At 43.4% G+C, this 27545-nt stretch overlaps 1 protein-coding gene across 3 annotated transcripts in view; it reads right to left on the bottom strand.

Moving 5' to 3' along the window:
• Window positions 1–27545, bottom strand: part of SCLT1 (sodium channel and clathrin linker 1) — a 148568-nt gene that overhangs the window by 94083 nt on the left and 26940 nt on the right. Inside the window, exons 3-6 of one of the 3 annotated variants that reach the window (XM_066573748.1) lie at window positions 18682–18749; window positions 8246–8301; window positions 7882–7954; window positions 6875–6930 (exon numbers count right to left, since the gene is read on the bottom strand). In XM_066573748.1, coding sequence (XP_066429845.1) covers window positions 6875–6930; window positions 7882–7954; window positions 8246–8301; window positions 18682–18749 — 253 coding nt within the window. Of the gene's footprint in view, window positions 1–6874; window positions 6931–7881; window positions 7955–8245; window positions 8302–18681; window positions 18750–27545 lie in introns of those variants that run through there. The other 2 variants (XM_066573749.1, XM_066573750.1) reach the window with 2 other exon arrangements.

Raw genomic sequence — 27545 nt, 5'->3', positions numbered from 1 at the left:
GCTTCAGTGTGCTCCCCGCTACAGCTCTTCTGCGCATGCGCAGACGAGCTGTCACTGCTCGGGAGCGCGCTGAAGCGGCCATTCTGCACCATCCTCTGTTAGAGGAAGGTGCAGAAACTGGAGCTGCCCAGCGGAGAAGCCCAGCCCAGCAGCCCCGAGAAGCGTCCCAGGTAAGTGATGGGTCGGGGGGGGGGCTGCCGCTGCGCCGGGCTGCGCCGGGGGGGGGGGCTGCCGCTGCGCCGGGCTGCGCCGGGGGGGGCTGCCGCTGTGATGGGGGGGCTGTCGCTAGGCTCCGGAACCTAGCGCTGGGCTCCGGGGCCTTCACCTGGGCTGAGGGTCTAGCGCTGGGGAGCCGGGGGCTAGCGCCGGTTACCTGCTGTCTGGTCGGCGGCTGCGGGGCGTCTGGTCGGCGGCTGCGATGCGTCCGGTTGCCATGGAGACACAGCTGGCGGCGTCTCGGGAGCGCGCACGTCGGGCTGCAGCGAGCGACGGGGAAAGAGCCGGCGGCCATCTTGAGGAAACTTTTATAAGTTGCTGAAACGCTGGAACGGTAAGTACGAACCAGCTAGAAATGTCATTTACAGGGGGGCTTTGTAATGTATGTTTAATGGGGGGGACTGGGCAAAAAAAAAAATTAACTGCTTCCTGGAGACATCTCCTTTAAGAGTTCAACCAAATTCAGTTGCTGACTTGTGTGTAGAGCTAAAACTACGAAGAAGAATGCCTCCAGGCAACCAGAGGAGAACCTGTAACTTCCGTCCCCCTCAGACACAGCAGTCCTGCTACAGAACCCTCTATATAGTTACAGTCATGCTGGTAACTACTTAAAGGGTTTTGCCAGAGAAATACTATTCATGGTCTATTATCAGGATAGGTCATCAATAGTTGATAGGTTGGGGACCCCTACTGATCAGCTGAGCGGGCATATACTGTTTGCACCACAAATACACAGAGGTCGATGCGGAAGCCTCCGCGCCGACCTCTGTTTAGTGGCCGGCGCTTGTAACTGCAGGCACGGCTCCCATTTATTTTAATGAGACGTGCTTGCAGTTACAAGCGCCAGCCACTACAAGGGAGATCAGCGCGGAGACTTCCGCTCCAAATACACAGAGGTCGGAGCAGAAGCCTCAGCGCCGACCTCTGTGTAGTGGCCAGCGCTTGTAACTACAGGCACAGCTGACAATTACAATGAGAGCTGCGCCTGCAGTTACAACTGCTTACATCGAGAAGTGACATGTAAATATGACAACAACGAAGAGTTCAATTTTTAGTAAAAAACAAAAAAGGAGGGATCTGCTCCAAATTTTATTTTATGTTAAGCCCATTCAGACAGACGTATATTCAGGCCATCTGCTGTCTTTGTATTCCATTCTAGTCAATTAGGTAATTCACACGAATGTTCTTTCACATGTTTCACATGGACCTAATAGACAAATGCTTTGTTAGGTCTCCAGCGGCCATATTAAGGCAACACCCCCGTAATCGAATTGTGAGGGTAAAATGTGCTAATAGAAGTAGTCCCTTTCCTATCAAAATCCTTAGATGTCATGGTCGTTATTGCCCACGGCATCTAAGGAGTCAATATGACCAGACACCAACTTCACTGGTCTCTGATCAGTGCCTGATGCCCTAGATTGTTACTTACACCCATGGCAATGGTGCTACATTGTGCATAGCTTATGTACCGAAAAGTAGTCTCTTAAACGGCCACCATAAAAACACTACACAGCAGTCGTAAGAAGTTAACAAGAAAAGTTTGCACTGTGTCATCACTTTTATTTAACTTGTATTCCTTCTTTTTTTAGTAGAGGTGATGATAAAAAAAACTGTATTCCATCCTTGTTTTCTTTTTAAAATAGTGATATCAATTATGTGTACTTTGTAATAGCATACTTCGGGCATAGAACCTGAAGAAGTAGTGTATGCCTAAACAACCCCTTAAAACAAACAAAACGCATGCAAATAGATATGAAGCAGAAGTGAGTGCAATATAAATAGATAAGGTTGGAAAAATGTGTTTTTGCTGGAGTGGCCCTTTAAAAGGCAGCTTGTTGCAGCAGACACCTTTTCCAATGAAGCCAAGACACTGCTGAAGATGGTGGGAGGAGATAGTCTTAAAGAAAATCAGGCAAATTGGCTTTTCTCATTGATCATTTTTCCTCTCAGTTTAGTATCTATTTAACATGCAATGTTTTCTCATTACACGGAAATCTAAAATATTTTACTACATACAACCGGGCAGTTCTTACATTCATAGATACCAAGGTAAAGGATTTTCTAAAAAATTTCAATAGTTGACCTTAATATTTTGTGTTAACAGTGATGAATTAACTGACGAGCTACAAAGTGAAAGCTGCTTTTATGCAGGAAGAACTAGAACATATAATCGCAGCCTGTCACCTACCTAAAACAGACAATTACAGGCATTATCTGGCTGGCTTGTCCCTTCCTGCCATGCTTGACCGGTAGGAATATCTGCAGACTACTGCTAATATTAGATTTAGCTTTCATCCATCATCTCAGCAAACGTATACCTTCAAATGTTTGTGACTAGAGATGAGCGAGCATACTCGCTAAGGACAATTACTCGATCGAGCATTGTCCTTAGCGAGTACCTGCCCGCTCGGCAGAAAAGGTTCAGCTGTCAGCGGGGGTGAGAGGCGAGTTGCGGCAGTGAGCAGGGGGGAGAGGGAGAGAGAGATCTCCCCTCCGTTCCGCCCCGCTCTCCCCCGCTGCCGGCAGCCGAACCTTTTCTTCTGAGCGGGCAGGTACTCGCTAAGGGCAATGCTCGCTCAAGTAATTGCCCTTAGCGAGTATGCTCGCTCATCTCCATTTGTGACATAACTTAGACTCATACTTTCTTCTACTATATGCAGCCAGATTTACGGATTAGATGTTTATTTACTGGTTTTAATGCTCTAATGTAACAAACCTTCAATGCCGTATCATTCTTACTATGCAGTGGACATGCATACAGGTCCAAAAAAAAACAAACTACAATTCTAAGATACTCTGTAGGGAGATGTATATGCTATTTGTCTGTGCGACCACCGAATGATTGTCAAGTACGTTGCTGCATATTTAGGGTTTGCTAGCACATTGCATGTAATTCTGCTAACTCAGCAAGCAGCAGTTTACCCCTGGTCACTTGGCATCCTGCATTGGACTGTCCCCGTTGCTCTTCCTTCCGCTGCTCTCCTGCTAGGAACTCTGCTCTCACGTGGGCTGTAACTAGACTTCTAAAAGGATTAGCGCACACCAAGTAACTTTCACTGCAGTCAATCCCCTTTCTCATTGCCCAGGGACGGAACAATAAGGTATATTAGGTACCAGAAGCTGCAAAGATGTTCTTCTGTTCCGCATACTTAGTATCTGACCTGGCTAGTCTTCTGATGTCTTTCTGTGTGCTCCCAGTTCTGACCTTCTGCCCATCTACCAGTGTGCCAGAACTCCTCCAGCCCTGATCTTGGATTATTTATTGCTGTGAACATTTACTGCCAGCTCTGACCTCAGCCCAACTGACTAGGTCTACTGCCTTCTGCCTTTGTACCATGATTTGGGGTTTCCAGTCCATCTACTTGTTAGCTGTTGCTAATAGAGACTGCTATTTAAATAGCAGGCCAGGGCTACTATTAAAGGGGTTGTCTGGTTAGTGGACAACCCGCTTCAATAGGGCACGCCATGATAAAATAATAAACTGAACTAGACTTACTTCTAGGGATCCAGTGCTGCAGCCTCACTCTGGTCCTGGCGTTTGTGGTGACAGATGATGTCACAGGAAATCAGGTGACAAATGCAGCCAATGAGAGGTTGCAGTATCACTGCCCATTCTCCTGGCATTGGCGCTCACATCCTGAGTGTGGTGATGCCAGGAGCTTAGGAACATGACACAGCAGTCTCTCATTGGCTACAGCGGTCCCCTGATTTCCTATGACATCATCTCCTACAACAAACGTTGGGACCAGAGAGGGGCTGTAGCACTAGATCATGGTGGCGGTAGAGGGCCAAGTATAGTTCTGTTTATTATTTTTAGACAGGTGGCCCGATCGAAACAGGGTTGTGTGGTAACTGAACAAGCTTTTCAAAATAGTATACCATTGCCAAGAGCTATAGCTAAGCGTTTGTTCACTTGGGGCAAAAATTGTGTGGAGCGCTGCCTCATGCAAATATTTAGTGCACTATAAACACTCTAAGCTAAGAAGCAGAGCGTGTAAAAGTAAAAGGAACATGCTCTTAAAAGTCTAAGGCCGGCCATACACATAAGATAATGATCCGTCACAGCGTGACTAATCAATCATTCAAGGGAAACAGTCTCACCTGTAACACTGAAGATTACAAAGAACGGTCAGGGAGTGCGTTTTATAAAACAGAATCCATGGGCTAGTACAAAATCGGCAAAATTCCGCTTGGTTGAGATGATCATGGAATACACATGTGGTGGCAAACACTGGCAAAATTTTCCAAATTGGCCAATAACATTTTTGGCAGAAAGAAGTCGGTCGTCGACCATTGTGAAAGTTTGTTCATTTTAATTTTTCAACCGGTTTTGAGCTCGTATGTTGAATTTCAGCATCACAGCTACCATGGTTCTGCAAAGACCACATGTCAAACTTTGCAAAAGCTTTGCTGTTGACGCCGTGTGGTTGGTGGGACCTCCACACAAAGGGCTGTGATGCTCCAGGTATATAATATCTGGAGCTAAAACTTTACAGAACCTTGTTCCAAACATTTGTATACAACCATTGAAATTTTCAGCAAAATTGGAGATGGTCGAGTTGGGAAGATTTCTAACCCCTTAAGGACATGGCCTATTTTGGCGTTGAGGACCAAGCGATTTTTGGTATTTTTCCCATCTCCATTTTTCAAAAGCCATAACTTTTTTATTTTCTGTCGACGCGGCCAAATAAGGGCTTGTTTTTTGTGTGGCGAACTGTAGTTTTTAATCGGTGGCACTTTTGGGTACATAGACTATATCGTAAAACTTTTATTCTTTTTTTTATGATAACAGGGAGAGAAAACGCATCAATTCTGCCATAGATTTTTTTTTTTACAGCGTTAATCATGCAGCATAAATGACACACAAAATTTTTTCTGCGGGTCAGTACGGTTACAATAATACCAAAATTCTTATATTTTTTTTAGGTTTTTACACTTTTTTGCAATAAAAACCTTTTTTTTTGGAATTTTTTTTTTTCTCTATAGCTACATTCAAAGTCCTGTAACTTTTTTATTTTTCTATGTACGGAGCTCTATGGGGGGCTTATTTTTTGCAAGACGAGCTGTAGTTTTTATTGGTACCATTTGGGGGAATGTATGGCTTTTTAAATCACTTTTATTGCTTTTTTTGGGAGGCAAAATTCTAAAAATTTGCATTTTGCCTCTTGTTTTTCAGCGGGTTTTTTTTACGCTTTTTGCAGTACAAAATAAAAAGAGTGTTCAACTTTTTGTACACGTCGTTACAGACGCGTCAATACCCAATATGTGGGGTTTTAATTTTTTTTGACCTTTTTTTATGCTAATATTAAAAAAAGCACCAAAAAGGGTTTTTTTTACATTTTTTTTTTACATTTTTGTTTTCTTTTTTTTTTTACACTATTTGAGTCCCTCTGAGGGGCTTACATCACTGGACTTATGATCGCTGTGATAAGGCATGGCAGAGCTACTGCCCTGCCATGCCTTATCGCTTATACAGCGATCATAGGCATTGGCACTACAGGACGCCAGTGTCTGGTGTTCTGTTGCCATGGCGACAGGCCAGGCTCTGTTATCGCGAGAGCCGGCTGGAGACACAGAGGGAGCGCGCTCCCTCTGTGAACTCTTTCACTGCCGCGATCTACTTAGATCGCGGCAGGGAAGGGGTTAACAGTGGGGGGCCAATCTCCGATGCCCCCCGCTGTTGCAGCGGGACGCTGGCTGTGACTGACAGCCGTCTCCCGCTGCGGGATAGCGCGAGGTCAGTCATGATCCCGCGCTATCCCGATGACGTAAGGGTACGTCATTTTGCGCGAAGTACCAGCCTGCCATGACGTACCCTTACGTCATGGAGCGGGAAGGGGTTAAAACTGGTCCAGTTTTAGAGAGGTTTTCAATTTTTTGGTGGCAGTGGGGGGATGCAGTACATATATAAAAAATAAACACAATACTCACCTCCCACTGTCATGCTGCTCCTTCACTTCCACTCACCGCGCTCCAGCCTTCTGTTTACAACTCCTACACAGTGGTCACGTGGGTTGTTTACCCATGTGACTGCTGCAGCCAATAGAAGGCCCAACAAGCACATCACTGTTGACGCCCCGTAAAAGTGCTGGGGGCTTCTACATTTGAAGCTCCCATGGTAGTTTTCTGTGCATAGAATCATAGAGTTGGAAGGGACCTCCAGGGTCATCTGGTCCAACCCCCTGCTCAGTGCAGGATTCACTAAATAATCCCAGACAGATGTCTGTCCAGCCTCTGTTTGAACACTTCCATTGAAGGGGAACTCACCACCTCCCGCGACAACCTGTTCCACTCATTGATCTCACAATGCACAGAAATTACGGGTGAAAATTGCCCGTGCAAATGCACCCTCAGGTGGGCATGCCAAGAGGAAATCGAAACAACACCCTGTGGCAACAGAAAATTATGTAACAGCAATATCTAGATACAGGAGCATTTTTTTTTAAAGTCTAATTACAAATGGTTATTTTTACGTAAGCTAACAGAAAAAGAGTACTATATAATGGCTGCACAACCTCTTTAAAGCAATTATGCCATATAATGTGAACAGTGGAAGAGCAATTTATTCTGAAGACAGAAATATGTAGAACTGAGCAGGACCAAACTGCTTCACAATGGAAGGTGAATAAATAGGATTTGACAATGGCAGGTTACTTACATTTCATTTTCCTTTACAAGGCTTTCTAGCTTTAATCTCATTTCAGCCATTTCAGCCTTTTCAAAAACATAAGAAACAAAAAGCGTAAAATGTAGGAAAAATAACAAGAATGAATAGCATGTAAACCGTTTAACCCCTTAATGACCAAGCAAGGTAAATTTACGGTGCTTGGTCCTGGGCTTTAATCCCCGCTGACAAAAAATACGGCACGGGATTAAAGATTCTCTTCCTGCAATCAAGCAGAAGCAGGTCGGATCTTCAGCTATCATACACAGCTGAGGACACAGAGGAGAAGGGAGGAGTGGATTTTAACCACTTCTGCCTTCTCCTTTCCAGGCTACATAGCGCTCAATGAGTGCTAGGAACTAAAAAGTGAAAGTATTTTTCCACTATGCGACCTGGCAATCACGTGACTGCCGAGAGCCCCGTTACAACAGAGCTGCATTCCCCTTTTAAACTACAGTGGACCATGTGACCACTGAATGACCCCCAGAGGTCTTATATGATCTCATGGGGGGACATTTTTTTTTATCATCCAAGTAAAAAAAAAAAATATAAAAAATTACAGATTAAAATATATACATAAAAAAAGAAAACCTGATGCCAACCAAAACCGTTGCCATATGCGCCCTGTAATCCACAACTATACATATTATATATCAAAACATCCTAAAACAAAACGAGGACCCCGTTCACATACTTTATTTTAATGTAAATATGCCAATTAAAAAAACAACTATAATTGAAAAAAAAAATGTTTTAAGCTTTTTAGCCCAAATAAAACAGGAAAAAAAGTCAGTGAAAAAAAGAAATAAAAAAATACAGCAAAAATAATTTTAGTAGCTGAAGGAAAAAAAAAGTAGGGCAGTAAAACCAACACATGGGTAAAATCCCTAAAAAGTGTCTGGTCGTTTAGGACCAAAACAGCTTGGTCCTTAAGGGGTTGAAGCTTTGCTATTTATCCTCAGTTGCATGTAGAGAGATTTACAGACTGGACAGATAGATACCTGAAACGAATGGAGTTGGTTACTCATTTCTTCGCTGTATTTGTCGAACTCCCCAACTAAGAGATCTGCATTTCTAAAAGGGACAACACAAGGGTAGAAGTTCTGTGCAACAGATCCAATATACCTGGTATGACCTGTGACTAATACAGTGTTGGCTATAAACTCACCTTGTTATAAGAATGTCATTTACAGGCCCTAAGCATTAGTAAAGTCCCCTATTTTTGCTAGATGTTAATCTCATATTTAAAAATAAAAAAAGATCAGCGGTGGCCTATACAAGTGGGCTTCCGGTATTGTAACACTAGCAATCTACTAGTCATAATACCAGTATGAAAAAAACTGATAATTCAGCTTATGTGCTTACCTTTTCTCAGCTAGACTGGAAGCGGCAGTCTCATAACTCCTGAAAGTACCACGAGTCTAGAAAAATAAGAAAATAAAAGATTATTTTATATATATATATATATATATATATATATATATATATATATATATATATATATATATATATATATAGTGATTCTAAGGTATGGAATTACTCAAATACATAGAAAACGGTGGTTGGAAATGTCATTCTGTGTGTGGCATGTTGTTAAGGGGAGGGGGGGCCAATCTGTGAGGGGCGGTGTCCTACATGGTGGCTATTTTTTTTTAACCAAGTCGATATGATACATGCAAATGATAGATAATTTGATGAGGGATCCAAATATGTGCTTAAATGTCATGTACCTTTCATGTCAAAGTTATTAACATTTTTTCCATGACATGGAACCCAATGACGATCCACTATAGGATATGCTCCCTGTTGTCTAATTGTCAAGGCTATCCATTTATTCAGGTGTCTCCATACCTTTGGGCTACCCTGTACATTATATACATACATATACACACAAACAGATATTTAGACAAGATCTAATGATTTCAGGCAACGGGATCCTGAGCAATGAAGAGTAATATGATTACTATCGCATATATTTATTGAATAACGTTGTCCAAAAGTTTCATTATCTGTGTTCTTATAACTAGTTGTACATTTTGCCGCAATGAATACAGCCAAATGTTTCCTATAATTGTTCTTCTTAGTCATACAGCTGTAGACTAACCTGCAGCCGCTTGTTCTAATGAAGGTTAATGTCAAGGTGAGGTGGTCCATAGTGACGGATACAATACAGTAAAATCTCTTTCAGATGACCACCTAAAATTGAACTGAAAAGTGGTCTTCTCAAAGAGGATGACCAGCATGCAAACTACACGGTGGGACTGAAAATCAGTCACAGTTCATCTGGTCTGGATAAGGGGGTGGTCTTCCTAAAGAGCTGATGTTTTGGTGGTTTCGCTATACGTGGGTTTTAGCTCCAAGCTTCTATCAGTTGTTCTCGTAAGCTACAGGGCATCATGGTTCACATTTGGTGGGACTGTCCAATAGTTAGGAAACTCTGAATTTGTGCTTAGAATTTTACTTTCATGAGCCCTACTAAACAAATGTATCTCCAAGTCATTTTATTTTATAGTCACAATATCCAACTTTTGGAAGATTCCTTCTACCTCTCTAAAAAGGCGTTTCTGAGTTATGGTATATGTTGTTTTTGTTAAAAACACGCTGGCCATACAGAAAAGCAACAAACTGGTCTAGACTCAACCGTTGAGGTCTGTGATTGGCTGCAGCAGCTTGTGATATCTCGTCAACAGGGTGACGACAGCGTGTAAACAGAGCACCCATGGGGAGAATGGAGAGGCAGAGAGTCAGGAGGGCTGGTTACAGGTAAGCAATAAGAGGATATAGTTTCTGAACAACAGGGTAAGCAGCAACAGCAACAGGAAAGTTGAGAAAAGCTCATGTGGTACACATGATCCACATAGGGACTACAACATCAGGCTATACAAGCTGGAACAGCAGCTGATTATCTACATATCTATTAACTGTTTGCAATTTTGGATTCAGGGTTTCCTAGGGGGCTTTCTCTTTCTGCCATTATACAATGTCGCCATCTGCTGGCTAGAGCCAGTACTGCAGTATGTGACATGCCAGAGAGACCCCCGACAACAGAGCGACCAGTAATCTACAGTAAGAATACCCTGCCGGATGTCTTCCGACATCAGAGATGTACAGCCTTCAATCAGAATGTCTTTAGACGTCAGACAGTGGATTGAAAAGGGTTAATGGGCTACTCTCCCCTCACCTGACTGCTTGTCATACTCTGGAAGTATCCTGTATATTTCAGCCACTTCCCTGTCGTGTAGCCCCCCCCCCCCATCTGATGCTTATCAGGCACCATCTTGAAAGGGAGATGCTTTATTTTCAGTTTCATATCTATCCCATGATGCATCAGCACAGCATTAGCTGAGGCTATACAATTTTTAATTGGTGGGGGTTTAGTTTAATTAGCATTACCCATTATATTCAACTAAACAAGCTACAGACCATAAATATACAGTCAGGAGGATGAGCTGTAATCTCCTCTATTATGCCTGTGTGACAGGAGCAGTGTGATCATCACCAGCAACTGTGACAAAACAGTCTGTCTCCCCCTCTAGATAGTTTATGTGATAGGATTCATGCAACAGCATAACACACACTGAAAAATTAACTAGAAAATGAAGCCATAAACCCAAGTAAATGTGAACTGGTCAGAAATGAGATCACATGACCATGTAAGGAAAAAGAGGCTGGGAGTTTCAGACAGAAAGAAATAACTAGCCAAGGTAACACTAGCTCACACATAATATATATTATATACACACACACACACACACACACACAAACACTAGGAGGATCACAGAAGTGGCACTTTAATTATGCTAATGGGTATTACTGTAGTATGTCTCCACCAGAAGTATGGGTTGATCAGGCTGAGCTATAGTAACCCCCAGGTCACACCCAAAGCTGCCAAAAGCTCCCGAATGGCTCCTGCACACACACCTCTACAGATTCCTGAGGTCCAAGCTGAGCTGCCAAGCGAGCGATCAACCCAGAGGCTACAGCCACACAACCTCTGAGCTTCCAACCCAAGCTCTGGGCTGAGCGAGCAATCAGCCCCAAGGCTACAGCCACACCAACCTCCGAGCGCCCAAGTGCTACTGCTTTCTGCTCAGCAGCTTTCATGATGCCTTCTTCTCAGAACAATTGGATGCGCAGCAGGCCTAGTTTCGGCAGTGAAGAAAAGGTATGCTAGCAGGTCAGGAGCTCGGAAGTGGCCGTGTCTGTAGCCTTGGGGCTGATCGCTCATCAGCGCTCGGAAGCTCGTCTGGGTGTGGGTGTAGCCTCCTGGGTACTTCCAGTGGAGACATACTATACTAATACCATGCTAATGTACCTTCTAGCAGTAATGAGCATTGTATACATGTGTCTGTTGCAGATATGAGATGATCCTTAAATTTACATTTTGAAAACAGCGGTTTCTATCTTCCTGTAAAAGCACCTGCTTCCTTTACAGCTATAGAATGCAACAAAATGCTAGCCCTCTACAGCAACCACTGGATGGCGCTATGGCGCAAACTGAAAAATGACTCATTATTGAGTCACAGTTGTGCGAACTAAGTTCCTTGCACAGGCAGACAATTGTACCATTGAACTATAGCATTGTTTGAAGTGAAGCAGAGGATTCGGAGTTCTATATCATAAAATTGGACCTTCGATCCCTGTAAAGATAGATTATAAAATTAATCAGCAAGGAACATAGTTCTAAAAACTAAACGATGTTCGTAGTTAGAAAGAAGCCTGCGGTGGTGTGGTTGGTGTATCATTTTATAGATGAGTTCTTGTTGAGGCCTTGGAGTACTACTGGCAGACCAGCTACTCCTGGGAAAAGTCATTGTTCCAATTCCTCTCTATATGGAGCTAATGAGTCTCACTGCGGTTTGATGCCATCCAAGAGCTTAGGTTTTGCAACGTATTTCAGACATATATATATTTCTCTACATCTCTTTACTTTTATTGCCTTTGATCTTGGCATGACGTCCGTGCGTTAATTACATCAAGCTCATGATTAGGTCCAATCTATGACCTAAGTGTAAGATTATCTTGGTCCCTAAATAAACGCAGTTATAACGGAATGACTATAACACAATGCAACGCAATTTTTGTAACATAGAAGCAGAAAGGCGGCTTATAGTAATTTTAGTGCGCTGAATTCAAATATGATATCCGTTTTTTTCTGCCACGTAAGGTTTTCCAATTATGGGGAATAATGTAACCCAAATTGCCCTTGTATTGTATTTTTTGGAAATATGCTTATACAATTAATCCAGCAGGCTCGCCATTAACCTTGCTTAACCCATTAAGGACCAGGCACTGTAAATATACGGCACCTGGTCCTGGGCTCAAAGCCTAGACGTATGTAAAGTTACGGCGGGGCTTTAAGTGACAGCTGATAACCTAGAGGAGAAGGCAGGAGGGGATTTTAACCCTTCCTGCCTTTTCCTTCGCCAAGTACACAACGCTCAATGAGCACTGTGTACTCCAAAAGTTAAAGTAGAAGTGTAGCTTTCACTACGGGAGTCGGGGAGGGGGGTGTCACATGACCGCCGGAATTCCCTGCTACAGCAGAGCTGGAGGGTCATACTAGACCCTTATCAGCTCTGCCAATGACTAATGTCACCACAGGGGATGTTTTCCCCTGCAACTGGGGCTCCTGTGGATTGGCTCCTATAGATGCCCCGGCTACAGTGGGAAAGTGTCAAATAAAAAAAAAAAAAAAGTGAATGTCCCCCAGAGGTCTTATTTGACGTCATAGGGGACACAAATAGTAAAAAAAACATGATTACATACATAAGTAAAACAAGATTACAGAATAACACAATAATCTTTACAAGAAAATAACCCAAAACCATCGCTATAAATGCCCTGTAATCCAAAATCATACATATTATATATCAAAACCTCTGAAACAAAATGAGGAACCCGTTCCCATACTTTACTTTAGCGTAAATATACTAATTAAAAAAATAACCAGAAATGTTAAAATCATTTTTTTTAACGGTTTACCCCCAATAAAACTAAAAAAACTGAAAAAAAGTCAGTGAAAAAGATATATACCGTAAGAAAAATCACCCTATATGTCACAGGAAAAAAAAAACGCAGCAAAAATAATTTTGATAGCTCAAGTAAAAAAAATAGGGCCGGAAAATCATCACATGGGTAAAATCCCCCCAAAGTGTCTGGTCCTTAACCCATTTAGGACCAGCCACAGTAAATTTACGGCGGCTGGTTCTGGGCTTAGAGCACCGCCGATAGTAAAATTATGGTGGTGCTCTAAGTCTCCTTCCTCTGCAATCAGTCAGAGGCAGGAACGGGTTATCAGCTGTTAGTGACAGCCCGGAGCAGAAGGCAGGAGGGGTTTTTAACCCTTCCTGCCTTCTGCTTCCCTGATATACAATGCTCAATGAGCACTGTATGGGGAAACTGAAAGTAACATTTACTTTCACTACGGGAGCCTCGGGGCGTCATGTGACCTCCTGGGATTCCCTGCTATCCAGAGCTGGAGGGTCAGACTTAGACCCTGGCAGCTCTGCAGGTGACTAATGTCACCACAGGGGTTGCTTTCCCCTGTAACTAGGGCTTCTATGGATGCCCTAGCTATAGTGGGAAAGTGTCAAATAAAGAAAAAAAAAATATGTGAATGTCCCCTAGAGGTCTTGTATGACGTCATTGGGGACACAGATAGTAAAAAACATATTTATATACATAAGTAAAACAAAATAATAGAATACAACAACAATACATACAAAAGAAAGAGAATAACACAAAGCAGACACCAACAGAAACCGTCGCCATATGCGCCCTGTAAACCAAAACCATGCATACTATATATCAAAATGTCCGAAACAAATAGAGGAACCCATTTCCATACTTTATTTTAGTGTAAATATAAAAATAATTTAAAAAAAAACAAACTATAAATGTTAAAAAAATTATTTTTTGCATTTTACCCCCAATAAAACTAAAAAAAATGAAAAAAAAAAAGGCAGTGAAGAAGATATTAAAAAAATAGTCCTATATGTCATGGTAAAAAAACCTCAGCAAAACTTATTTTGGTAGCTAAAGGAAAAAAAATGGAGCAGTAAAACCGCCACATGGGTAAAATCCCTAAAAAGTGTCTGGTCCTTAAGGTACAAAACAGCCTGGTCCTTAAGGGGTTAATAAAAAGAACAAAAGTGATTCACAACTATTTTGCAAATCACTGATGCACACCGTGCTGACTGAACACTATAAGGGTAGGTTTATGTAACATAAAGAGTATGTTTCAACGTGGCGTAAACACTGCGGATCACATTACATGTTTAGTATCGATGCATCCGTAAAAGTCCGATCTATCAAAGTAATGTATTATTCACCCCTCTGCACGGTGAACATCGTCCAAAAAAAAAAATTAAGGACCCCAGAAATGCGCTTTTTGGTCCTTCTGTCTCCAAGAAACAAAATGCAATAAAAGTAATCAAAAAGTCGTATAAATTCCAAAATGGTAGTAAACGCAAACTACAGGACGTCCTGCAAGAAATGGACTCTTGCATAGCTACATAAGTTTGGTATCATAGTAATCGCACTGACCCATAGAATAAAATTGTTGTGTCATTTTTGTTGTAGTTTGTGCGCCGTAGAAACAAGACGCACCGAAAGATAGCGGAATTTCGTGTTTTTTTTATTTTACTCAACTTAGCACTTTTTAATAGTTTTTCAGTACATTAATAGCACCATTGAAAACTACAACTCGTCCCGCAAAAAACAAGCCCTCATACAGCTACATCGATGGATAAATAAAGGAGTTACGATTTTTTAAACAAAAAAAAAAAGCTTGGTCACTAAGAGGTTAAATAACTTGAAGATGAGACGTGCCGCTATTATTCAGGTTTACCCGTGTAATCAACAGGTTTTAATTTCACAGAAACATATCAATTACTTTCTGCCATGAAAATTTTTAAATAATTTGTTGCACAGTGTAATTAGTTGGATGAGTCAGTGTAAGATAGAAACGTAAAGATGCTGGCACTTATAAAGAATTTAAGCTAATGAGGTTTCCTCCTTTAACGCTACATATTCCAAGATACGTGGCACAAGATTAAAAAAAACAGACATTGGAAGGATGCCACCCATCACCATATGGCTCCGATGCCTAATAAACATGTACTGTCTACTGCAGGGGTTCCCAAACTCTTTCAGCCATGAAGAGCCCCTTGTAAAGGAAAAGTTTCTTGTGGAGTCCCAAAGCAGGACAGAGGGTGTGGTCGGGGAGCTGGGAGGGCGTGGCTTATCAAAACTTATTATTTTTACCTCCGTTATTATAAAAAGGACAGGGCCGTATTTAAAAAAAAAAAACAGGAAGGAACGCTGGCGCGCTGGATGGACTATTGATATAAATTTAAAATTAACATACCCCGGAACTAAATCCCGCACCCCATGTCAATATCCGTACCGGTTTTGTACAGATTTTTTTTCACAGCATGTGGATAAGTTTTTCAAAATGTCCCTCTTTGCTGCTACAGCTACTGTAAATTCTGTAGCAAATCTGTCCCGTGTAGTAATAGTGACCCCCTGCATTGGTGGTCTCAGTAGTAATAGTGACCCCCTCTATTGGTGGCCTTAGTAGTAATAGTAACCCCCCCCCCCCCAATATTGGTGGCCCCAGTAGTAATAGTGACCCCTTATATTGGCCCTAGTACTAATAGCGTCCCTTATATTGGCCCCAGTAGTAATGGTGTCATCCTATATTGGTGGCCCCCATAGTAATAGTGACCCCCTATATTGGCCCCACTAGTAATAGTGACCCCCTATATTGGCCCTAGTACTAATAGCGCCCCTTCTATTGGCCCCAGTAGTAATAGTGTCCCCCACAGTGGCCTCAGTAGCAATGGTGACCCCAATAATAGCTCCAGTAGTAATAGTGACCCCACCCACACTGGCCCCAGTAGTAATAGTGACCCCCCCCCACAGTGGCCCCAATAGTGACACCCCCCACAGTGGCCCCAGTAGTAATAGTAACAACACCCCCCCCGCAGTGGCCCCAGGAGTAATACTGACTCGCCCCACACACACAGTGGCGTCAGTAGTAATAGTGACTCCCATAGTGGCCTCAGTAGTAGTAGTGACCCCCCCAGTGGTCCCAGTAGTACTAGTGACCCCCCTCCCAGTGACCCTAGTAGTAATAGTGATTCCCACAGTGGCCCCAATAGTAATAGTGGCCCCCACGGTGGCCTCAGTAGTAATAATAACCCCACAGTAGCCCAGGTAATATTAACCCCCTCAGTAATATTAACCCCACAATAGAAACAATAATAATATTAACCCCCTCAGTAATATTAACTCCCCATTAATAATATGAACCCCACAGTAATATTATTAATCCCCTCAGTAAAATTAACCCCCACAGTAACAATATTAACCCCCACAGTAGCCCCAGTAATAATAGCCCCCCAACCCATATACATCCCTTCTCCTCTGCTGTGGAACCAAGGAGAAGAGGACTCAGGAGAGGAGGATCCCGATGTCATGGTGTGCAAGGGGATCAGTGTTGCTGCAGGATTACCGACAGAAGAAAGCCGCCGTTGGCATGCGTGCCATTGGTTTGCCACCACAGACCCTCGGTCGGAGCCCCTGACTTTCACTCGCGGAGCCCTAAGGGCTTTGCAGAGTACAGTTTGGGAACCACTGGTCTACTGGATGGTGCGAGAAGATATTATTTTTGTATCATGAGAGGTTGAAGTGTTTAGCGAAATTCAAGCCAAAGTAAGGGTGACAACATCTTTATTGCGCATAAGAGAAAAACAGACAGTAAAAGATATCAATCTTATTCCAACATAGCATTACCAAGTGTGTTAATGTATGCATGAAAACATACAAATACATATATCACACATAGGGCTGGGCAATTGATCAAATTAAAGCCCCCAGACGGCTGCCATCAAAAGGCATATGGGCAGTTGTTAAGAGGTTATTTCATTGCTGCGTATGCGATTCCCTTACGTAATTAAAAAAAAGAAAAAATTGTCTTGATATTTTTATCTTATTTAGCAAGAAAAAAGAAAAAAAAATCAAGAGCAGATTGAAAAAAAAAACAAACCAAAAAAGTGACTTTGTAAATACATTGAATTACTTGTGACAGCATCACAGAGCTCAAATGTCACAGCAGTCCTTGCTGGCTCGGTGACTGCACACAGCTTTGTCATTAAATGTCAGTTTTGGACTAGGAACAGTACAGTAATCGGATACATGAAAGTGGCTTTAATGGCAACCATCTAGTTTATGTTCTGCCCTCTGCCATTTGTCAGGACACATTATCACTAGGGGATGCATTATTTTGTCCTGGATTTAAACAGATAATTGTGACAAAGGCTCCAAGCGGAACCTCCAGCGGAGATGGGAACAAGCCCCAAGTTCTAACAACAAACTGATCAATTGTTTCCAATGAACAGCAGCATTATGAATACAGCTCTGCACAATAATACAATCAGGGCAATATCAGTAACAAAGTGATTCAACTACAGTATAGATTACATACAATATAACACCCTAATGTTAGGTAGAAGATTATTAGAAGCAATTTGAGACAGTTTCCACATCGTGTGCATTTATAGAAGTCATGGACGTCTGAGGTGCTTATCCTTTATAGTAGAAGGCATGGCATTCCTTATAATACATATCTCAGCAGTTGTATAAGGCCTCCTTCACACAGGCAACACGGCATCGCAGCAAGAAAATCGCATCGCTGGTCAGTTATGCTGCGATTTCTTGTGGTGATACCGCTATTTTGTAGCGCTAGAAAGTCACATGTGGTGCTACAAAGTCGTGCGAAAATATTGAAATATAAGCCCTACCCCGAAAATATGCCGTGGCTGCAGGATAAAAAAAAAGTAGTATACAATCACCTAGAAGCACTGTCCTGGGTTCCGCCGCAGCATCTTCTCGGTCCTTAAGACTCTTCTTCTTCATCTCTTCTGGTAAGGGATTGAAAAATCCCCGCCTCCTGGAAGCGGTGGCTGTGATTGGCTGACACTTAGCCAATCACAGCCAGCGCTTGATGAATAGCTGTGACTAGAGATGAGCGAGTGTACTCGCTAAAGGCAATTGCTCGAGCGAGCATTGCCTTTAGCGAGTATCTCCCTCGCTCGAGACTGCAGATTCGGATGTTGGCGTGGGGGAGCGGTGAGTAGCGGCTGTCAGCAGGAGGGAGCGGGGGGGGGAGAGAGGGAGAGAGAGATCTCCCCTCCGTTCCGCCCCGCTCTCCCCTGCAGCTCCGTGCCCGCTGCCAGCACCCGAACCTGCAGTCTCGAGCGGGGGAGAAACTCGCTAAAGGCAATGCTCGCTCGAGCAATTGCCTTTAGCGAGTATACTCGCTTATCTATAGCTGTGACTGGTTCATCGAGTGCTGGTTGTGATTGGCGAAGCGCCAGCCAGTCACAGCTAGCGCTTCCAGGAGGCGGGGATTTTTCAGTCTCCAGCCAGAAGAGAAACAGTGCCGGGGACCGAGAAGAAGCTGCAGCAGCATCAGAGAGAGCGCTTCTAACGTGATGTATGCGTTTTTTCCCCCTGCAGCTACGACTTAGTTTAGGCTTTGACAGTAGCATTTCTTGATTAAGCGTTAATGGACATTAACACTTTATGCAAATAGATCGCTACATTTTTCAATCTTTCAGTCCTTTGAAAGATTATCTTTGCATGTAAAAGAGCCTTTGAGATTTTCCAATGTGTCCTTAAAAACCACTGAATATCTGATTTTTGGATAAATTGTCCAAGAAAAGCAAAAAAAGAATAAGGGGTTAGCAACCCCGAAACATGTTATAAACATCCTTATAATGGCCATGCCATACCTGTAGTACCTCTTGTTCAGAGAAGTCTTTTTCTTCATATTGCTTTAATTTCTCTCTTAATATTTGCACTACAATAAAAAACATACATTATATATTTTATAGAACTGTGATAGCGGAAGGTTTAATGTGTAGGTTTAATCAGAAGTAATACAATATACAGTTTCAGAACTTTACATAATAAGCCCCTTTTTCTGCAGATGTCTTGGATAAAAGGAGTATACAGTAAGGAGGATAGTTTATTAGTAACGCGGATCTGTCAGCTCTCCTGATACACCTTTTTAGGAAATATTGTATTCCCCATAGAGTAACAATTTAAAAAAAAATAATCCTGTGTTGTACTGTTCCTTTTATTCCCCCGAGAATTTCTGAATAGGGCAGGGCTCACACGGCCGTAGGCGTTAAATGCTGCGGACAGTTTTACTGCTGAGGAACTGGCGATGACCCTGAATACCGCCGCGTGTGGAGGTGAAATTGTACCATCACGCGCAGTGTGCACCTGTTCTTTGGTTTATATATTTCTTGCGCCGTTGCTAGCATAGACGGCGTCCATGCACAATGTAGTTGAGTATGGAGTGGAGTATGGACGTGCGTATTTACGTGCCCATAGAGAACAATGGGCTCTATCTCGGGTATATACGCGACAAAATAAAACATACATGCTGAGTTCTTTATTGCACCACACTAATGTGCTTGGAACTGCGTAAGTCAATGTAACTGATTGCCTGCAAGTTACCGCGTATTACAATACCTCCACAGTGCCACCTATTCCTGCCTTCCAATAGGAGGCACTGTGGAGGTATTGTTCCATCTCCATGATTTGCTGGATCTGAGACATGTCAGACCTAAACATTGCCAGACAAACCCCATTGACCATAATATGGTTTGTCTGGTTTCTGCAAGCAGTAAATAAAAGAAGTCTATTCCTCCAGATATTTATAAACAGTCATGTGTGGCACCCTAGGGGCATCGGGACATCTCCCATGGGCATAGTAAGTTTCCTAGAGCAGCATTGCATGACCTTGTATATGTTTGGGTTCACACAGGGCAGATTTGCCACGGAAATTCCGTACAGAATTTCGCTGCGGTGAATCAGTCTTAGCCAGCCAAGTGGACAAGATTTGTCAAAAATCTCGTCCACGAGGGACGACCAATTCATTGCGGCAAAGCTGGTGCTGCGGTGCGGATTCCCAGGCCGCAGCATGGATATTTTTATTATTTTTTTACCATTGCGGCTGCGCTGCTCTCAACTGAAAAGTATGCGGCAAGCCGCTCCAAAACTCGTGGCTAAGTGCTGTAGGTCTGGAAGCTGCGCTTTCCCAACGGAAATCTTGCGGATTTTCACTGGGCAAAACTGTGAGATTTCCAGCGGGATTCCGCCCTGTGAGAACCCAGCCCAAGTCCTCTTACATCTACTAGGTGCTCTCCAGAAGGACAAACTATCCATCTTGCTGAAAGTAGCGGATGAAGAACAAAAAGGCTAAGGCCTTATGTCCACGGCCGTATTAGTAAAACGATGCGGGCCCCCCTCCAATGTTTGTAAATACCGAGTCTGCCAGCAGAGACTGCTTATGGCTGCAAACCTACTGTGCATGTCCGCATATCACACGTACGCAGTCATGCGCAGTGTGATTTTTTTTTTTTTAACTCCCCGCTCTGTTCCACAAATGTATAGAGCTTTCATTAACTCCAATCACCACATATCACGCAGCCGTGCAACGTACACATAATACGCGAACAGCTGCCCGTGGACATGATGTGGTCACTGGCATGCTGAAGTGGGTATTTTTATACATCTTTATCCACAGGGTAAATAAGGGTAACATTAGAGAGCCCAACCCTCTCACATTATAGCAGCGCTTTACATTATAAATCGGGGTAGAAGATCCCCTAAGTGGTTCCCTTTAAAGGCTACATGTTATTCACTACCAACCCAGTTCACTCCAGTATGGACGGCACGTTCTGCTTCCTGCGCTGTCCATACTGACAGCAGGGTAACGATCATTGATCGGCAGGGATCTGGAGCAGCAGACCTGCCAATCAGCGGGAGAAAAAAATAGCCAGAAAACCCCTTTAATCATAAAAGTTAAATGGGAAGCACTCAAGCATTAGGCTTCATAGATAGCAGCACACTCCTTATACCATAGTACTACACGGGCTCATCTGTAATCATTCAGGCTTTACTAGTAACCCGATTGATCCCACTCAAGCCGTAGTGAGTAGAGACAGAACATGCTGCACTCAGACCAGACTGGGTCTACTAACAATGGTCAGATTGCAAGGTCAGTATAAAATAAATGGTGACAACGGTTTCAACTTGTCATAGGCCGGCTGCACAAAAGCGTAATCCACTGCGTGCCGCCCGCATGTGGCAATTGCGTGGCACACAGCAAGTATGCAACAAAATTGCGTATATGCTGCAAGCCACCAATGGCCATGCACAATATCAGCATGTATGCGCAGGTAATTTGCGCCAAAATAGAACATGCTGCGATCTTTATTGTGTGATCGGCAGCATGGGAGTCTATGGCCGGCTGCACATGGGCGAATTTGCATTAAATAGTTTACATAGCATTCTATGGAAAAGTTTTTCTTCCTGCACATAAGTGGAAACCAATTGCGGTTTCCGCTCTCGGCGGAACAATCGCAGCATGCTCCATTTTTGCGCAGATTGCACGCGGACGGCTTCTATTGAGGTCAATGGAAGCTGTGTGATCAGTTGCGCTTTCACAATTGATATTACAGGAAGGTCGCGGATTCCGTGTCAGCGCTAGGCAATAACGTGGGAAAAGCAGGAGTTTAAAAAAAGAAATCAAAAATCTGTACTGCGCATGTTGGATGGTGAGCCGTGCAAACCATCCGCAGGACAGACTAAGAAAAGGAAAGGCAGGTACATGTGGACGCTGCTGCTGCCGGGGCCGATTCCGTATGGGGAATCAGACCCACCCGTGTGCAAGCAGCCTATGGCAGATTGGTGCAGCGTATTCCGCAAAAACCTGCTCGCAGTATACGAAGTAACAACACAGTCCTGTGGCCTTAGGCCTCATGTCCACTTGCATGCAAGGATACCATTGCTGAATCCCGCAGTGGTATCCGTGTGTGCTCGATGACATGGAGAGGAAAAAAATAATTTTTTTACCTCTCTGGATCCAGCAGGGGTCTCCTCTGCGCCGGCCGGATCTTCTTTCTTCAGCACGGTGGAGGCTTCTGTGAGCGCCAACGCACCCGGCGCATGCACAGTGCTATCTTTTTTATTTTCAATCTCCTGCTCCACCACGTATCCGCGGCACAGCACAAAAACATCTGTGGCTGTGCCGCAGATACGGACGGCTTCCATTGGTTTCAATGGAAGACGCAGGAGCATTCTGTACAGGAAACCAGCAGTAAAATGGAGCATTCTGCGTTTTCTTCCCGTGCGTGCGACCCACACGTCGGGAAGAGATCGCATCCGCATGCTTTTAGGTGCCCTACGGATGCCAATGCGTCCCTATGGGCAGCAAGACGCACGGATCTCCCATGCGGGGGCCATGCGCGGATTTTATAAATAGAATTCGCACGTGGACATTGGGCCTTACTTGTGTAATTGAAGAGTAATAACAAATCTAATCAAACAATCGCAGTATCAATATTTAGCTGCACAGATTGCATAAAATAAATATTTAGAGAACAAATTTATTGAAAATTTCTGTTATAATTACTTACTGCTTACAATTGAAGAGTTTTTGACCACAAATGCTCAGAAATTATTGGGAAGTAAGGCCGGCCTCACACAACCAGATTTGAACATTGTGTATGGGCTGCAGGTACCCGCGTCATCGGCGTGGGAAATACAAACAAAGAAAAAAAACTCTGTACTGCGCATAACCGCCTGCGAGCCTCCGCGGTCATCCGAAATACAGGTTAATGCAGTACGCAGGGTCACTGGCTGGGCTCACAGACGGAATCCGCTGTGGGCCTCCCGCATGCGGAATCCAACCCAGTGGTGTGAGCTCGGCCTAAGGCTACACAGGAGGCTGATAAGAAAACACAAAGAGCCATATAGCTATAATAAATCGCTGTTTCTACCTCACATAACTATGTGGTTTGTCTGTTAGGAACTAAAAAGCTTTTTGTGCAAAAATCGTACTAGAAGAATTGCCCCATATACCCCGCGCCTTCTGACATTCTTCAGGACACCTTCTATTTGTACAGATACATTTTCATAGGGAATAGATATTAATCATCATATCTCTCCTTTGGGCCATAGTTGGAGGTTGTCTGCCCATGCACCAAATCTCTGAGTCTCTCTGTACTGGAATCCCCAAAACCTTACTAAGCAAATCAGTCACTTCATACAAAGAGGCTTCAATCTCAGGACATCCCCACATCAAATGTAGGATATCAGCATCTGGTGCAAAACATCTATGACATTGGGAATTGGTTGGACCCCCCATCGGGTACAGTATTTTTGGGAGTAATGTAGCATTGATGTAAAATGTATAATTGAACGAGTTTGTTATTTACCACTTGAGATACTGAGAAATGAGATTTCATGGCATTAAAGGGGTTGTCTCATGCCAAAACGGGTTTTTTTTTGCATAGGCCCCCCGTTCGGCGCAGGACAAACCCAAGGGATGTGTTAAAATTAAAAAAAAAAATATTACTTACCCGAATCCCCGCTCTGCGACTTCTTCCTTCTTCCTACTTCTTCCTTTTCCAAGATGGCCACCGGGATCTTCACCCACGATGCACCGCGGGTCTTCTCCCATGGTGCACCGTGGGCTCTGTGCGGTCCATTGCCGATTCCAGCCTCCTGATTGGCTGGAATCGGCACCCGTGATGGGGCGGAGCTACGGGATGACGCGTAGAAGGGGGCGGAGCCAGAACGCCGCTCGTGCCCAGACGACCAGAAGGGAGAAGACCCTTTTGTGCAAGCGCGTCTAAAAAAGCAAGAAGACCCCGAAATTAGACGGAGCCATGGAGACGGGGACGCCAGCAACGGAGCAGGTAAGTGAATAACTTCTGTATGGCTCATATTTAATGCACGACGTATATTACAAAGTGCATTAATATTGCCATACAGAAGTGCTGAACCCCACTTGCTTTCGCGAGACAACCCCTTTAAGTGATGGAACAATGGATTTCTATTTATGCTCTACTTTTAGGTGTATAGCTGAAAATTTAGACTGAATCAGGTGGATACGAATCATTTAGACCCTTGTGTATGTAGTATTCCAACCAAAGGATAGGTCGAGATGTTTGGGCAAGGTTCAGGATACTGGGCACATACATGATGCAGCTGAAGAAACCTACAGAAGCTCAATCTGGGTATAACATATATCTGTTGTAGTTACTTAAAATATACAAAAATCTCATTAACAAGTAGATGTAATAATGATGTTATTCTATGTTCTATCTAACCTATAGAATCAAGAAGTTTATAAAGATGTGACAGTCCTTCATTATCCCACAAAGGAGTCTCAGAAGGGTGGTCGCCATACCCTACCAGTCGCTTCGCTAGATCCCACATTTGGAAGGCTAATTTATGTATAGGTAATAAATATTTAGAATATGCTGTGACTTATTTTCAGGGTAGGTCTTATTTTCGGGAAAACAGGCTATTGGGTGGTGTTCAACGTTTGGTAAAAGGTTCATCAGATATCCAATGCTTTAAAATATTGCAGTTGACCTGCTACATAATATCATTCCTTATTTTATACTCTAAATTCCCCAAATAAAAGATGACAATATTGAATTTACTGTGATAAAGAATTTCTGTGAAATTATAACATCAACATGGTCTAAATTATAGTGAAGCTTCGGGAGGATTACCATTTTAATAAGGTTTACTCTCCCAGCTGCAGATAAAGTTAAAATCTAGAGTTCCCTAGAATCCCTACCTTTATCATTAAGAAGAGGGGATTAAAAGGAACATTATTAAGTCTATAGGAATATTGCTTATCTGTAGAGATATAAACTCCCAGATATCTAAATTGTGATACTACATCAAGTAGGTATATTTCATCTCCTAAAACCCATCTCCGCTGACTCAGTGGCATAAACATGGACTTCTGAAAATGTATGAGTAAACCAGAGAAGTATCTGAATTTATCAATTATTGAAATGACATGTGGAATAGTGTGGTGTGTGTTAGAGAGAAATAATACCATGTCATTGGCGTATACACCCTTGCAGTCTTGCCCAAGTCCAATTGTTATTCCTCGATATTCCAAATTAGAGATGAGCGAATATACTCATTTCGAGTAATTACTCGATCGAGCACCGCGATTTTTGAGTACTTCCGTACTCGGGTGAAAAGATTCGGGGGGCGCCGGGGGGCGGGGGGCGGGGGGAGGCGTGGCGGAGCGGGGGGTAGCAGCGGGGAACAGGGGGGAGCCCTCTCTCTCTCCCCCCCCAACTCCCTGCTGCAACCCCCCACTCACCCACGGCGCCCCCCGAATCTTTTCGCTGGCGCTCGGGCAAAAAAGGGGCGTGGCCGAGTAGGTTCGCTCATCTCTATTCCAAATCTTGTCTGATAAGTAAAGCCAAGGGCTCAATGGCCACTGAAAAAAGAAGAGGCAACAATGGACACCCTTACCAAATAGAATGAGGAGAAGAGCAGGCTATTCACTAGAAGTCTAGCACTAGCCTTTTTGTAATTGATGATTATGCATTTAATGAAGATTTGTCCAGATCCAAAACAGTATAATACCTTTAGTAAATAGGGCCATTCAACTGAATCAAGAACCTTGGTGGCGCCTAAAGACACCAAAGCCCAATCCTGTTGTTGTTACGAGCCTGAGAGACCACTTGAACCCTTCTGCTGATCTCCCAGGTGTAAATCCAGATTGGTCTGGTTGACTAATATCGGGAATGGCCAAATGTAATCTATTTGCTACTATTTTTGTAATTATTTTATAAGCTGCATTAAGGAGAGATACTGGACAATAAGACCCAGTTCTTCAAGGTTTTTATCCTATTTCAATATAACCACCTATAGTTGACTTGTAAAGCAAGTCTGGAAATTGAGCATCTAGCAATGCTTTCATACCTCAGGATATTGCATATAAACCTCTATTGGGGAGGCCATCTGAACCTGGGAATTTACCCTTAGTTTCAGCTACCGCCTCCAGGGTAAAAGGGTAATCCAATAGAGCTACATGCTCTGTGGATAATTTAGAAAAAGTGATGGCTATCAAATAGGTCTGGAGATCCTCCCTCTAGTATAGCAGTGGGGTCTTTAAATAAGTGGTTCTCATTAAACTGTATCATCAGCATAGGGGCAGAAGAACTTTGGTGAACCATATGTGCAATGGAAGATTGTTTGGTTTTTAAAAAAAATTAAATTACATTATATATATAAAAAAAAAAATATATATATATATTTATTTATTTGAGGCACCTTCTCCTTCAAGAGTTGTAGATATTCTCTCCTTATCATCAATCATTGATGATACAGGCTAAACTACAGGCTAAGTTCAGCACACTTAGCCTGTAGTTTCTCCTCATGCCGAGCTATGGCTTTTTTGTTTCAAAGAATTTTATTGAAAATATGTAGAAGTACATAAAATTGGGCTTTTATAAATTCCCCACGCAGGGGGCATCTAAAGGTCATTGAAAAATAAAAAAAGAATAAAAAGGGGAAAGGAAAAAAAAGGAAATTCACACAAGTGTAAAAACATAAATCAACAAGCAGTATCAAGATGTATCAAAGTGGTTGTGATATGCTTCAGCTCCCCTGTATCCACTCCATTCCCCTCCTCGTCTTATAATCAATATGTGATATATGCATCCAGCAGCCCACCCCTCTCCTCCATTCCCTCCCGTAAGCCCCAAACCCAGGCCCCATCCCTCTCCACCCCGCCGTCCCCACCTCTGCCAAGACCCTCTACCATCCGCCCCTCCCCGGCGTGCCAAGGGGGAAGCAACAGGCAACTCCGGTCCGAAACCTTAGGTGCTAAGAGTTCTATTTAGGCCTGGCATGTCTAGGGAGTCCGCCCATGGTATCCAGGTTTTGAGGAATAGTTCCATGCTGTCTTCCTTCATAGCTGACAGTTTCTCATATAACAACATTCCCGAGACTCTTGCAGTGACTGGGTCTAGAGAGTGTTGGTGACAGCCATTGAGAGGCTATGTAGATTCTAGTGGCAATACATATTTTCTGTGCAAGCTTATGTTGTTGGTTATTAAAGCCCATGGGCCTGTCAGCAGGCAAGCAGAAGGAGAGAGAGGGAATCTTTTGCCCAATACACTAAAGATAAGTCTAGTTACCCGTCTCCAGAGCGACCTAACCAACGGGCACGCCCACCATATATGGGTCATTGAGCCTAAGCTGTCGCAGCCCCTGAAGCAGTTTGGGGATGTGGACGGAGACTATTTATGGATTGTTGATGGAACTAGATAGGCTCTGTGCAGGATTTTTAGCGATGACTCGGCCAGTGTGACTTGGTGACTATCTTTTGAAATGAAGGTGCAGAATGATTCCATCGTGGAAGTGAGAGGTAGATACTGAGGTCTGTTTCCCAACGATACATAAAGGGAAATTTGGATCCCGGTGGGGGTTTATTCATGCAAGCATATAGTGAGGAATATCATACCTGATCAAAGCGGTGACCAGATATAGGATCTCTCGAATGCTGTGGGGATGGCATTGGCACCAGTGGGGCCTAACAGGGAGTGAAGGAAGCTGTAGATTTGCTTCACCTCGAGCCATAGACAGGCTGGGACTGAATATTTGTAAAGCAGTTGGTGCAAGGTAGGAGGTTTGCCTTGAGGCATAAAATGGTGATGTGCCTGGCTCGCCACCATTGAAAACCTCCGTCCTGCAGGCTCAAGGGGAGTCCCTGGTTTTGATAACAGGTAATAGCGGGAAAACGGGCAACATCAAG

Source organism: Eleutherodactylus coqui, chromosome 7, assembly GCF_035609145.1.
Source record: "Eleutherodactylus coqui strain aEleCoq1 chromosome 7, aEleCoq1.hap1, whole genome shotgun sequence".
In the NCBI taxonomy this organism is placed as follows: domain Eukaryota; kingdom Metazoa; phylum Chordata; class Amphibia; order Anura; family Eleutherodactylidae; genus Eleutherodactylus; species Eleutherodactylus coqui.
The sequence above is the reverse complement of the archived record's forward strand: the minus strand, read 5'-3'. Positions and strand labels throughout refer to the sequence as shown.